Below are 14328 nucleotides of genomic sequence, written 5' to 3'. Positions count from 1 at the left end.
AATAGAAGAGCAAATTGAGCAATGGCAGCGTTGTCCTTGCAACTGGTAAATCATGCCAAATCGTGAAGGTATCCAGCAGTTCTTCTTTTGTACAGCAGGGCCATTAGCAACATTAAATCTTGATGTCAAGGTTGGTGAGCCAGTTGAGGGCTATGAGAACGATGTTGTAAATGACGAGGACGGTGCCACCAAATTGGCAACGATGTGTTCCACAGTTTGGGCTCTGATTATCACGGTTGGCTAGGTACGGTGTGAAAGAAGTTCGACATACATGATAGTCACGGTCGCATTGTGGAGTGCTTTCATCTTCTCCTGGCACTTACCGTGAGCGACTTCTCAAACCACGAGTCAACAAATGTCTGCAGGCTCTGGTAGAGTCCTTCAGTCTGGGAGCAGAATTCTTTGTAGTCTATGTCAAACTGGTTGATGAAAAGTGACACGTATTTTGATTAGCATTTTTTAATTGGAGGAATATTTTTCATTGTTACAACATATGCAAGGTTAAATGTTTTATTCTACATCAAACCCACTAACATGCAATGTGGCCAAGTGGCTCAGAGTTCAGAATCGGCACAACTGAGACCGAGGGTTAGATTCTGTATTTCAGCCATCGTAATTAAACCGGGTTCTTAACTATAATATGGATGACCTCAGTTGGTCCTCAACAACTACACAAAAAAAGGCTATCGCCTTCTTCTTCTTGGTTCTTTCGGTAAAGTCACGTAAAAGGGAAGTAATAAAATAATAAAAATAAACATAATATAACAATTCTCACGACGTTTCGGCTACAACGCAAGCAGCCGTCTTCAGGTGAAGAATGAGACACTGCCAAGCTAGGAGCTTATATATAAGCTGAGTTGGAGGTGGAAGAAGAAGAGAGCCTTAACAAAAGAATGTGCATATCAAGAGGAATTTAGCATATTCATGGGAAATGCGTAAGAGGTGGGCGGGGGGGTTTCAAAGTCATATTATGCCCATGCATTATGCAGGATCAGCAGCACCAAAGGGAGGGGGGGGTAGCATTAACAAAGGGAGGGCATGTTAATAGTATGTAGAAGCAATGAAACATGTGAATGGGAAAACGGTGGCAGGAGATCCGTAGCGGATCAAATAATACATTCCCTGTGGAGAACACAAGATACACAGTTAATGCCAGTGAGTGGACTGCGGTCTGAAAGTCACCATAAACGTGAACAACAATCAGTTAAGATCCGAAGTGGTTTATTACGTCCTTCCAATGATTGCTGAGCCAGAATCCATCTTCTCCGTTGAAATTGTCTCTGTGTTTGTATATGTGGATCGCCTCATGAACGAATCTCTCATGGTAGCCAGATGGCTTGCAGAGAACCTCTGTCTTGGAGAACTCAATGTCATGTGAACCCACTGAATTGTAACAGTGATCTGCCACGGCTGAGGTGTTTGTCCTACCGTGTTTCAGGTCAGCTTTATGTTCACGGATGCGGTCCGAGACATGTCGTTTGGTTTCTCCAATGTAACTGCTACCACAGAGGCAACTTAGTTTGTAGACGCCAGGGTACTGTATGTCTGGAACCACGTCTTTTACAGACGGAACCAGATCACGGATTTTATGTACTGTGTTGAATCGTACCTGAATCTTGTGTTTAATCAGGATTTTGGAGATCTTTTTTGTGACCCCAGCAATGTAGGGTAAGGTGATGGTTTTGAAAGGCTCCTCAGCAGGATCCTTCTTGACGGTTGGAGTGATGGCCTTGCGGATTGTGTAGTCGGAGTAACCATTAGCCTTAAGAGCTTGGCGTACGTGTTTGAGTTCACTGGCAATGTGTTCCTGGTCGGAGATGCATTGGGCTCTATGGTATAGAGTCTTGATGAGGGAGTTCTTCTGGGATGGATGGTGGTGGGAATCCGGTTTTAGGTAGGCATCCGTATGGGTGGCTTTCCTGTAGACAGAATGGCTCATTTAACCATCAGGTCTCCTTTTAATTAGGACATCCAAAAAGGGTAGCTTGCCATCTTTTTCGACTTCCATGGTGAATCTGATGGCTGGGTGTATGGAATTGATGTGGTCGAGAAATTGGTCTAGAGCAGGCCGGCCATGTGGCCAGATGACAAAAGTGTCATCTACGTACCTCTTCCATAAGGTCGGGTGTAGAGTGGCAGTCTGGATGGCGTCAGTCTCAAATTTCTCCATGAAAATGTTGGCTACAACCGGAGATAGGGGGGAGCCCATTGGGGTGCCCTCAGTTTGCTTGTAGAAGGTTCCATTCCAGGTGAAGTATGTATTGGTTAGGCAGTGTCTCACCAGGGGGGGTACCCCAGCATTCAGTCCTTGATGAACCAAGTCTTCAATGATTGCGATGGTGTCAGGCACAGGAACCTTGGTGAACAAGGAAACCACATCAAAACTGACAAGCAGGTCGTCTGGGGACAGGGAAATCCCCTTGATTGTCGATACCAGGTCAGTAGAGTTTTGTACCGCAGAGGTGGTTTTTCCAGTGAAAGGCCGTAGGATTTCAGACAAAAAACGAGCCAGTTTGTAAGTGGGGGAGTTGATAGTAGAGACAATGGGACGAAGAGGTGTATCTTCTTTATGTATCTTTGGCAAGCCGTACAAGCTTGGTGGCCTGGCTGCAGAAGGTTTCAACGAGAACTGTTTGGTCTGATCAATTAATGCGGTTGAAGCAGAAATGATTTTGTTGGTTTTGGTGACGAGGCTGTTCGTGGGGTCTCTTTTTATTTTTGTATAGCTGCCATCGTTGAGTAGTTCTTGAATTTTGTTGTTGTATTCTATTTTGTCCATGATGACAATGGCATTGCCTTTGTCGGCTGAGAGGATGACAATGTCATCCCTCTTTTTTAATTGAGCTAATTCAAAACGCTCATCTTTGCTGATGTTGCTAGCTGGCATCTTAGCGTTTTTGAGGGTTGCAGAGATTTCAGATCTTGCTACGTCTGCAGCGATGTGACTCAAGCCCTTGAGAGTTACATCTACTCGAGCAATTATATCATTAACTGGTATGTGTCTAGGTGTGACTGCAAAGTTTAGTCCTTTAGCTAAAACGGATTTCAGACCTTCAGAAATAGGACTGTTACTGCGATTAATTACGACTTTGTTAACATCTAGCTTTTCAATGTGTGGGTCCGGTTTCTTGGCTATCGCATTGAATTTGGTTTTTCGCTTCATTTGACAAAATTTCAGCTTTGAAAATTCTAAAATATTGGAATCCCTACCAGACAATTAACTTGTCTACAGCAGGGCATGTGGGAAAGTGCAGCATCCCTCATGTGGATGAAAGATCAGCAGTATTTGTGAAATATTCCCTGTTGTGGTTTGTTCTATAACATAGGCTGATGCATTGCTCTATGAGAGACCGTAACGGGTATTTCTTTACATCATGATGCCAATAGTACAATTTGAATAAACATTGACATGTTTTTTTACAATTATAATCACAAATATTAATATACAGAAATTGGCACATCCCCTAAGAGCCAGCTCACTCGGACACGAGTTAATGCAATGTCAGCTCTGAAATCTAGACACTAATGCACTGATCTCTCTGTTCAGTGAGCTGACACTTTCTGTAATTTTCCGCCCCAGCAGTGCTCTGTGCTGCTGAGCCATCAATCATTGCACACCAGACTGGGAGCCGATATCCTCCAGTTTCACGGGAGAGGAGGGGCAGTAACACACACCACCCCACTGTAGAGCACAGTATACACTCGCTGCTCCACAACAATGGGGCTAAACATACGTTACAATGGCCACGTAAGATAAAATACCCTCGGATTTACAGTAACGTGCAGATATAGCACAGACAGTCTTACTATACATAGAAACCCGTGTGTAGCATTGTCACAGTGCAGTATATGGGAGATGGGCAATGCGTGAATGTGGCAGGTGCATGGTGTGAGAATGAGTCGTGGCATCATGAGACCAGTGATGATTGTAATTGTGTGGTGGTCACACATTTAAAAACAAATGCGTGTTGTGTCCAAATGCAGTTACAGATGCGCTGGTGTCTGTATCCATAAGTACCAATTCTTAGGAACATGAAATAAGTAATCCTGCCTTTAAGAGTGCGCATCGCCCACTAAATGTGTGGGAGAATTGAGGTCTGCTAAACGCACATTACACCCTGCACAGTCTCAAAGTATATCGCAATATTATGTTCCCCCATTGCAGAGGATGCACCGTAATCATGTTTACATCGGGGATGCCTTCCTAAAAAGTGCAACAAATATCGAAACGACATAAATCAATTGCCCACTTCAGCAATTGTTTCTTGCTGTGGTTGTTCCACCTGATGACGGACGCTTGTGTTGCGCCCGAAAAGTCGTAATTTAATTTATTTTATACCTACGTGACTTTACCGAAAGAACCAAAGTGTAGTTATATACCTAGCGCGCACTAAACAAATGTACGCATGTACACGCGGGCGACTGTTGGCAACTGCGGGCGCACCTCGCTCTTGCGGTGGTCGAGCACATCGTAGGTCTTGGCCTTGGTGTTGGTGGCGAGGGCCTGGTAGCGGAGGAATATCTTGTCGATGCCCTCAATGCGCACGTGCTGCAGCCCTGCTAAGCTCTGCATCGTCTGCAGCATGTCCGACAGCTTGCGCAGCCTCATGCAGAAGGAGTCAAACTTCCCAAAGATGTAGTTCTCACTGCAGGCGACATCGGTAAGCAACAACAATTTCCCGCAGGTAATTTAGTTTTTTATAGAAAGTCATCCGATGATGGGCTGTCGTTGATCACAAAGGTTATCTAGACAAGTGGTTCCCATCCTGTGGTTTGTGGACAACTAGTTGTCTGCAAAGCAGTTTATATTGATCCAAGGAACTGTTTCAGATAACTCAATTATAAGTAGTTTTAATTTTGAACGTTTTTATTAATGAATGGTGGTTTGTAAACTAAAAACGTGTGGGTTTGCATTGGTCCATGGTCCCATAAAGGTGGGGAACCACTCATCTAGACTTATTTTTTGCTGCGATAGACTTTGTTGGCCAAGGCATGCAAAAAGAAATTAACAAATTTCCATATTACATTTACCGATATAATAAATTGGCACAACGAGATCTCCCTTGTTTGTAACCTTGCAAAGGTTAATGCGATGACTGATATGATGCATATTTCAAGGGGTGCCAGCTCACTGGAAGGTTTCCCAAGCAGGAATTAGGAGAGAGGGAAAAACACTATTTTGATTCCGCAATAAATCATCTCAAAGTGCAGCATTGAAATTATTACCCGTAGGTATACAGAATATACAATTAAATATGAGTAAATGTACTCTGGAGTAGTGTTATTTATACGCATATGATGCATGTAACGGGTCAAGATTTAATTTAGTAATAAAAATTGTTGAACATTGTGGTCAATGTAGTGCATTTAGTGGGAGCTACAGATGGAAGTCACAACAACCCATTGCATTCAACATACAGGAATACATGACAATTGTATTGCATAGAATTTGATGTGTGAAATCAGCTCATGCGAAGGAGATAGATGATCTGGTACAACGCAGCACAGTGAGAGATTGCAATAGCTTTGGAAAGCCTGCATCCAGTCATGGATAGATCACAACTGATGATGATGATAACAATAATTATGATCATGAGCAAAATAATGTACTTTAATCGTTACATGGGGTGTTGACCCTACCTGAACTCAAACTGGCGTGGGTTGTTGCTCTGATGCAGGTGCTGCTTGGTCTCGTGGAAGCAGTGCTGGTACTCTTCATTGAGTCGTATGCACTCACTCATTCGCTGCAGCAAATTGTCCCTGCGGGTGGCAGGCGACACAACGTCAAGCGGTGCATTTGCAACAAATCACAAGATATTGAATTAATAATGATTATAAACCAGGTTCTATGCAAGAATTTGTGCACAAATAATGTGACTAGCCAGGTGGCTCAGCAGTGTAGCGAGTGGCTTGCAGTGGGAAAATTCAAATCCTGATAGACGACTGACTCAGACCATCATCCTTCCTCGGTAAATAAAATAGGTATAGCTTTGTGGGGAAGTCAACAGTTGTTGACCTGTGGATAAACTCGTCCCCGCCATCTGAATATCGAATTTCAACCACTGGCTCACGACTGTAAAATAGGTGAGCACTGCCTCAATGCACAATGGAGCAAGAAAGCACTTTGATTTGAAAAACATTGCACAGATAACTCTCAACTATCCGGGGACAAACTGAAAATAATTCAACTCCAAGAAATGCAACTGCTGAAGGTGTCCACAGCAGTGTGTGGCAAAAGCTCGACCACAAAAACAGTTTACAAGAGGATGCATAATTCAGGTTTTAAACGGCAGTTATCAGGATAATACTTGTATACACTAACATGAATTTGTCAAAAACACCTTCACTTGGGCAAAATAAATTAGATCATTATGATTCTAATACAACTCTAATTTGGCTGAGTTATGCACAGGCTCACCAGTCGTGGTCCCAGATTTTGCCCCCGCCCTGGTGCAGGTACGCCTTGCAGGTGGCGATCATCTGGTTGGTGACCTTGACGAACAGCGACGTCATGTGCTCAGATGAGTTGTAGTAGCGGGAGATGGTGTGCACCATGCGGATGTTGCTCATTAGGCCTGGGATGGTCTGTATTAGCAAGGGCTGCACACAGACAGATGATTATTATCACAAAGTATACATAAAGTACATCTAATATTAATTTTAAGTATTTTGGTATTTGGATGTAATGTTGATTTTATTGATGTATAGCCCTTTGTCAATCCATGGCTGGATGAAGGCCTCCTCATTCCGTGTTAAGCTGTTTTCGGGCTTATTAACCATATTTCACCATGCTGGCCAGTGACGGTTGGTGAGGGAATAAACGGTGTTTTTTTTCCCCTGAACTTTGTTCCAATTGTATTATGAGAGTTACAGCACGAGACAAAGCGTCCATTCAAAACTCTTGCAGAGCTGTGAATAATTCCATGTTACTGAATGGCTTGCGGAAGGAGATATCGCATAGCTACTTCTTCCATTCCTTCACGTGAGCTTGAGCCACACGAGGGGTAATGAATGTACTTTCCTGAGATTTACAAAGATTTTTTTTTCAGAGTTAGACTTTTTGCCATCTCCTGAAAAAAAAACTAATTTAACCTGATGCGTTTTTGTCCGAAGACAAACTGGCTCAGATCACCAAATCGCTAAAATTGAGAATTCAGATTAACCTGGTCCAAATTTTTCTAAATGACTCGTAAATGGCTAAACTAGGTTATAAATTGTCACCCTTCCCACAAAAACTTGGCAGGACCCTCCTAAAAATTACTATTGAAACTCAGCGAAGCATTCCTGGGTAAACAAGCGTAATAATAATCTTCTATCTATATAAAAGTCAAAAATTGTGTGTGGGTTTGTGGGTATGTGTGTGGGTTTGTGTGTATGTGTGTGGGTTTGTGTGTGGGTTTGTGTGTGGTCGCGTGCTTGGCTCTCCAACGGTGGGGTTGATGTGAAAAAAATATAGCCAGGTACCACGCCGTAAGCCCCGCCATGAGCAAGCGCTATTCCTTTTTCACATCCGTCAACTTTAAATTAGATGAATTAGCGATTTAGTGCGATTTTTGTGCGCTTCCTATTTATTTGTTTACTTATGCCGCCTGCACGACCATACCGGCCCATGCCAAGTCGCACGCCTTCGGTGGGAGTGAGGGGGACATTTTCTTTCGCGTTAAAAACTGCTATAGGGTGAGCATGTACTACTGTAGTGATAGCAGGTACCACCACAGTCGGTATGCACTGCTGTAATCATAGCAGATACCACCACAGTCAGTATGCACTGCTGTTACATTTTTAAGAGTAGGTTTGAAATTTAAATTTGACCCGGGCAAAGCCGGGTACTTCCCGCTAGTATTAAATAATAATGGGCGACTAAACCCAGATTCCAACCAAGGATCTCAATAGTACTGGCTCTGTGCTCTTACGCTTGAGCTACCAGGCCACCTCTTATGCCTGCATTTACAATGAGATACTTATGCTTACAGGCGAGTGCTTGGCGAGGGGCCCGAAGAATTTTTCGAGGCTGTAGAGGTATTTCACATTGTCCTTGGCTTCGCTGGCTTCCTCAGTAATTCTGGAATCCTGATGGCATCAAAGAGCAATCTGTCAAACGTTAACAATCATTGTGCTTCGCTAATTAGTTAACACATGCATTTTTAATAAACCTGACAAGAAAATTGCTTATGAAAAGCGGTGTTCACGTGTTTCTTGACGTATAAATAAGTATACCTAAAAAATATCATATAACATCCTAATTTATGTAATAACAGTTATCTTCAGCATCTTGGAATAAACCAAAAACTAATTTCAAGCCATCTGTTTCGCGTGTCCATGCACGTGTTTATGTACGCTGCCAGCGGTTACATCTTAGTTTGTGTTGATATTACTGGTAGGAACCTCCTGGTTACACCAGCCCACAGGGGATTATTGTGTCCGTCGTGCAGGGAGGGGCTGGGTGGGTGGGGAGGGGAGGGGAGGGCGGGGAGGGGCTGGGTGGGCAGGGTGGGGCTGGGTGGGGAGGGGAAGGTGGGGAGGGGCTAGGTGGGGAGGGGAAGGTGGGGAGGGGCCGGGTGGGGAGGGTGGGGCTGTGTGGGGGGTGGGAGGGGTGGGGCTGGGTGGGGAGGGGCTGGTCACCCCGTGGTGCCCTTATAAAATGCAACGTTCAACCTACTCACGCCGGCTTGTGCCCGCCCTCACAGTCGGGCATATTTGCGGAATACACCACGCCGCTGTTGACCCTGGCCATTGACCGAGCCAACCCAACGTTCCTACCAGCTCCCTCTGCAGGAATGTGTTTTAGAGATATGTAACAATTCATTCCCACCGCCTCGTGGCAATTTCTTCGTCACGATTCAGGTTCGAGATTCAAATAAAAATAATTGTTATTTGTCTCATCTTTACCATTTTGTTTATTTAATGTATTGGGTTGTCTGTTTTGTCGAGTTTATTTTCTGCATTAGTCTTAATGTAGTATCAACTTATAATATGTATTAAATGTGAATTAAAAAATTACACGCACAATTAAAATAAAATGCAAAAATCCATGGCAATCAATTAATCAACGCATCTTTATAAGCTTGTTTATTTACTTTGAGCCCTTCGTCAATCCACTGCTGGATGAAGGTCTCCCCAAGCTGTGTCAGTTATGGAGGGTTGTTTTTACCATACTTCATCACGCTGATTAGTGCTGGTTGAAGAAGGTCATATGATCGGTTCAGATATCACTCGCCGCTCATGTTAGCCATGACCAGGATCGAACTCAGGTGGTAGGTTCAAAGCGCAGTAAGTAACCACTGCACCCTACTATTTTACCATGGTTGAAATGTCAATTTCCACTGACTTGAGAGGAAGGTAATTTGATTCCTGAAAATCGATGGGAGCAAGAGCCGTGTCATGCCATTGGTTTGGTATGTGGGCCCGCGGCTATGCTAGACTACACTTCATATGCGCGGGGATGAAAGGCGCGCCGGAGTGAAGGGCCGGCAGGTGGTACCAGCTCTTTCCAGTGCTTGAGTGAGCGCGACCGTGCAGCTTGAAGGAGCCCCGTAACTTTTTGCACACGCTCACTCTTCAGTTCCTCCAGCAAACTACAAAACGACAGCGGAAAAAGAAATTAAAAGTCAATCGAAATACAATTTTAGCCAAATTAAATCAGCAGTTGTTGAACAGAAGCATAAGATTACATTAAACAGCTCAGTTTAAAACAATGTTTGGGATGTTTCCAATTGTTTTTAAATTGTGTTATTGTAATAACACAGTATTTTCAAGAGATAAAAAAAAACATAATTTGGAACTCTCACTGACAGCATTGCACCATGTTAGAGAATGGCCTCTGGTAGGTGACATCATAGAACTATTTCTAAAAATGGTGCAATTGAGTACACTGGGGATGCTGCACTTCGTCACCTGTTCGGCTAGAGGTGACCATTGCATGGCAGTCATATTGGTATGTATTTATTCCTCAAGAGCTAGAAATGCACATATACAGCCCTATTTTCAATCCACTGCTGAATGAGGGCCTCCCCATGCCGTGTGGTTTATGAGGGTTATTTGACCATACTTCACTACGCTGGTCAGTGCAGATTGGTGAAGACAGGCAGCATAAACATGGCAGCAAAGTACAGTATAAGTGTTTCACTGCCTTTTCTGCTCCCTACCACGTTTTCCCACAGCAGCCTATAACACCTGTTTCATGGATGTAAATATATCAAATTAAATAAAAACCGAAACAAACTAATTTGCTACACACTGATGGCAACATTGAGATCATGAAATCACTAAATCGAAGAATCCAGTTTAATGATGGGTTATTGCCCAGATTCAGACCAAAGTTCTCAACTGTGCCAGCTCAGTTTTCTCACACAGATGTGAGCTTTCCTGGACCACCCGGTCACCTCCTCAATATTCAAAACTCAATTTTAAGTTGTGGGTGGCCGGGGTGATTTTTTGATCCTGTAGAATAATAAACTACTTGCTTGCGCTTGTTCGCTAAAATAACAGAGGCAAAAAAGGCGAATCGAGTGAAAGGAATGTCTACATTATTCTACAAAGCCATGTTGTTACAGCTCGGCACGTGCACTCGGGTGTAATGGAACATACTCTGCATCGTACGGTCAAGGCTCTGCAGCATCAGATCCGATGAGTTAAACTAACAGTGCCACGTAGAGTCTGATGAATAGTTCCTGCACCCGCTTGCCTTTGTAAGTTGAAAGTTAAAGCTACATGTTATTTTTTGACGGGTGTTGAATTTGTTTTTGGTTAAAAATAAATAGGAGCCACGTTATTTCTGTGGAGTGTGCAGTGCCCAAATGCACAATCTGACATGGAGGGGGAGGTTGTGTGGGATGAATGATCTTTCCTCTCTTTACATAGGTGTAAATTCATGCATATATTTATATCCCTGTGGTTAATCCACTGCTGGGTGATGCATCTCCAGCCACCATGTCGACTGTGAGGGTTATTTGACTCCACTAATCTGGTCAGTGCAGGTTATTGAAGAGTTGGGAGGACTAGGACCAGTAACGATATCACTCACTACTGATGTTAGCTGTGGGTGGGTATCAAACTCATGTTGCCGGGTTATGTTGAGTATGCAAACCACTGTGCCACGACTCCCACCCACTCCCTTACATATATATGTACTTGTTGAAGTAAGATAATTACGTGTATTAAAGTAAGTTCAAATTAATTATATTAATTGGAACATTAATTTGAACTTACTTTAATTAATTACATTAATTTGAACTTACCTTAATTACAAAATAATAGTAAAGGAGATGGTGGTTATGAGGTGGGTATTCCAGCAATTGAATCTTGATTCTATTTGTGCAAAGCATTGAGTGCTACCTTCTCATATGCATGGGCAGTTTTCTCCGGGCACAAAAGTTTCCTCCCAAATTGCACATGCTCATAAATGTAATTGGCCATACATCCCTGAGGCTCAGTGAAGTTTTCCTGGATAAAGGGCATTATTTTTCTTGTCATAATAATTATCATTACTTTTACGAGACTAAGTGAAGGCCTACTAATTAGCACATGGCACGATGAACCTGACAACTTGAGTTCAATTCCCCCGCCATTACCAATCTGCACTGATCAGTGCGGTGACGTATGGTTGAACAATGCCCATGACCGACACAGCGTGGGAAAGCCACTTTCCAGCAGCCGATAGACAAAGGGCTGTTAAATTATTATCTTTAAACATTTAATTCTTCAAAATAAATAGGAACCTGTTGAAGCGGGAAGTGCGCTTCTTCCAGTAGACGAGCTCTGCTGAGGGCCCGACATTGTCGGCCTCCTTACGGATCTGCTCGCTCTCCACAAGCACCTGCTCGATCTGCTTCATCCACACTGTCAGGGCAGCCTCCAGACGCTCCACCATATCCGTGTTCCCCACTGTGATAGGACAGTGGGGAATACAACACAAGTAAGTCTAACCGACCCTCGCCGATTGCCGGGCACACGCAGGGGCATAGTTATCAAATGCGCATCATCACAACGTACATTTTATACCACGGCTCCCATGCAGAGAAAAATCGAGATGCCCTGCGGCTGCAGACCCCCGGTGGCAGCTTTCATTGTGAAGTACAAGGTGATCGTAGGCCCAGCCAGTAAACAGACATGAGTCTGTCACTACCGGGCAATATTGCTATGTGGCTTCCCAATTAATTTATTTTAAAGTAATTTATAAAATTTTCCAAATTTGGATCATGATGCTGGCACACTTGGCCTACTCTTTTTCAAATAAAGTCGCAGTATCTTTAACATCCACTGTGAAAGCAGACGGAGCTTATTTCATGGTTAATCCACAAGGACTGTGACTGTGCTCAAACCGAGAACCTCTGCAAGGAGCAGCAAATGCACTACCGCAATTTAACACCAGATCTTCACCTGAAACCGTGTAGTCTGCAGGACCCATGACGCCGTCGAGGATGGTTCCCAGATCCGCCTCCATCAGCTGCACCTTCTGCTGAATGTTCTGCCGCACTCCTGACAGGCTCTGCATGAAGTAGTTTACGCTGTCCAGGAACACTTCGACGGCGGGGTCGTTCTCTCCACTTTTTATTACTCCCCACGTCTGTGTGCGGGGGTGGGCCATGGTGATTGTTGGGTGATAAAAAAAAAATGGAGCAGATCGTCAGAGAGGTGAAATGGGCAATGAAATTACGAGAAGGACATGAGCAGAGCACAGAAAAATGAGAATCGCTTGGAATTGGGTAGACAGATGAGATGGGGAATCAGAATCTTTATTTTGACTGGAGGAATCCGATGAGCTATGAAGGCCTTTTTTCACAGATATCCAGTACTTAATGGAGTATTATTGTTTATTGAGTATAAAGTAAAGGGCTTTGGCAGCACCTGTGGATGCCATCTGACCACCAGACATGTACCAAAGGGCTCATCCATGTATTGCGTTTTATTCTCAAGTCAAAAGTATAATCACGGATATTTTTTTCTAGATATCAATTGTAGTATCGTGATGTTGAAAACAAATGCCATTCAATTCCTCAACAGTAGTATAATTTAAAAAAATTTATATCATAATTTTTTTATAAAATCCATCAATAGGAGTCTCTATTGAGCAATTATAACCAAGAAATCAACCCATTCTTCAGGTTCAGGTAATGTCCTCTCAAAAAATAAAGATGCATTTGGGAAAGGGATTTTTGTTTAATATTTTTGGGGTATTGCTCGTTCATGTACTACTTTTGGTTCTCGAGTTATAAGCACAACGACAAACTTGTTTCAATACATCAATAGCGTTTAAAGCACGGCAGAGTGTGCAGTGAGGGACTTACATGATCATAAACATAACGTGAGGTATCTGAATTATTACTCGTTTTTTTAACAAATCACACCGGTATGAATCTTAGTAGACTGTAACCTAGTTAAAGGCCATCAATCACACATGTTTAATAGAACAATTTCACTTCAACCACCTTTATAATATACACAAGTACCATACACAAATACTCAGCATATATATGCCATTTACCTGCGTAATATACCAACATAAGCATTATTATAAGCATTATTTTGAGCACCTCAGCCAACTGGAAAGATACCGTAACCACTGCCGCCCCCACAAATTGGATACACTGGCCCCCTGCCCTGTTTTCTCAAGAGCATGATTATAAAACCATAATGTCTGAAAGGGCAGAGCTCAATAATGGCTACTGAAGTGCTCTGAGGTGACCTTTGTGGTGGGGCACATCTATTCCCTGTTACTTGCCTCGATCACCACGCTGGGATTGGAGAGCCACATATGCTTGCTATACAATACTGTTGCATCCTTTGAGATCAACAGCCGTGCCGTCTTTGCAATTCTACACCTATCTAATTCTGCACAATGACGCATTACTGTGAAATCCTGCATGAATAAATTATATCACCATTTGTAAATTTGTAAACATTAGATTTCTTTGTGTCCCATTGAGCAGTAAAATAAATGGATGAAAGACAAACACAGCTGCTATAATGGTCACGATGTTTAACTTACAACTTTGTAAGTGAAATATAAAATCAAACATTTTATCATAATGCAGATTTGTAAATCTGGCCAGCATGCAAATAAGCTTTATTCCTGCATGAGCGATCTTCAATTTTAATGAGACGTTTGAAATCACATTGAATTGTTTCATTCAGAAATGCCTTTGTTCTAGGCATGTAAATGATGCACCTTTTCTGGGGATTGAAGCAACTTTGATTCACAACTTGGTTCAATATTCAATTGATTTTGGTCTCATTTTCACAACATCGTGTGTATTTTCGGGGTTTTTTTGTCTTGCGTTTTTGACAATTTTACTTCATTAACTTATACATATCATTAGCACATCACTT

General features: G+C 42.8%; 1 protein-coding gene across 2 annotated transcripts in view; it reads right to left on the bottom strand.

Moving 5' to 3' along the window:
- The window catches only part of LOC144718588 (dynein axonemal heavy chain 5-like), a 97445-nt gene that overhangs the window by 64109 nt on the left and 19008 nt on the right, over positions 1-14328 (bottom strand). For both annotated transcript variants that reach the window (XM_078593965.1, XM_078593973.1), the window contains exons 8-15: positions 12379-12565; positions 11718-11883; positions 9482-9575; positions 7972-8070; positions 6419-6600; positions 5641-5760; positions 4445-4646; positions 324-419 (exon numbers count right to left, since the gene is read on the bottom strand). In XM_078593965.1, coding sequence (XP_078450091.1) covers positions 324-419; positions 4445-4646; positions 5641-5760; positions 6419-6600; positions 7972-8070; positions 9482-9575; positions 11718-11883; positions 12379-12565 — 1146 coding nt within the window. The remainder of the gene's footprint in view (positions 1-323; positions 420-4444; positions 4647-5640; positions 5761-6418; positions 6601-7971; positions 8071-9481; positions 9576-11717; positions 11884-12378; positions 12566-14328) is intronic.

The sequence above is a fragment of the Lampetra planeri genome, chromosome 1 (genome assembly GCF_965212315.1).
Source record: "Lampetra planeri chromosome 1, kcLamPlan1.2.h2, whole genome shotgun sequence".
Taxonomy (NCBI): domain Eukaryota; kingdom Metazoa; phylum Chordata; class Hyperoartia; order Petromyzontiformes; family Petromyzontidae; genus Lampetra; species Lampetra planeri.
The sequence above is the reverse complement of the archived record's forward strand: the minus strand, read 5'-3'. Positions and strand labels throughout refer to the sequence as shown.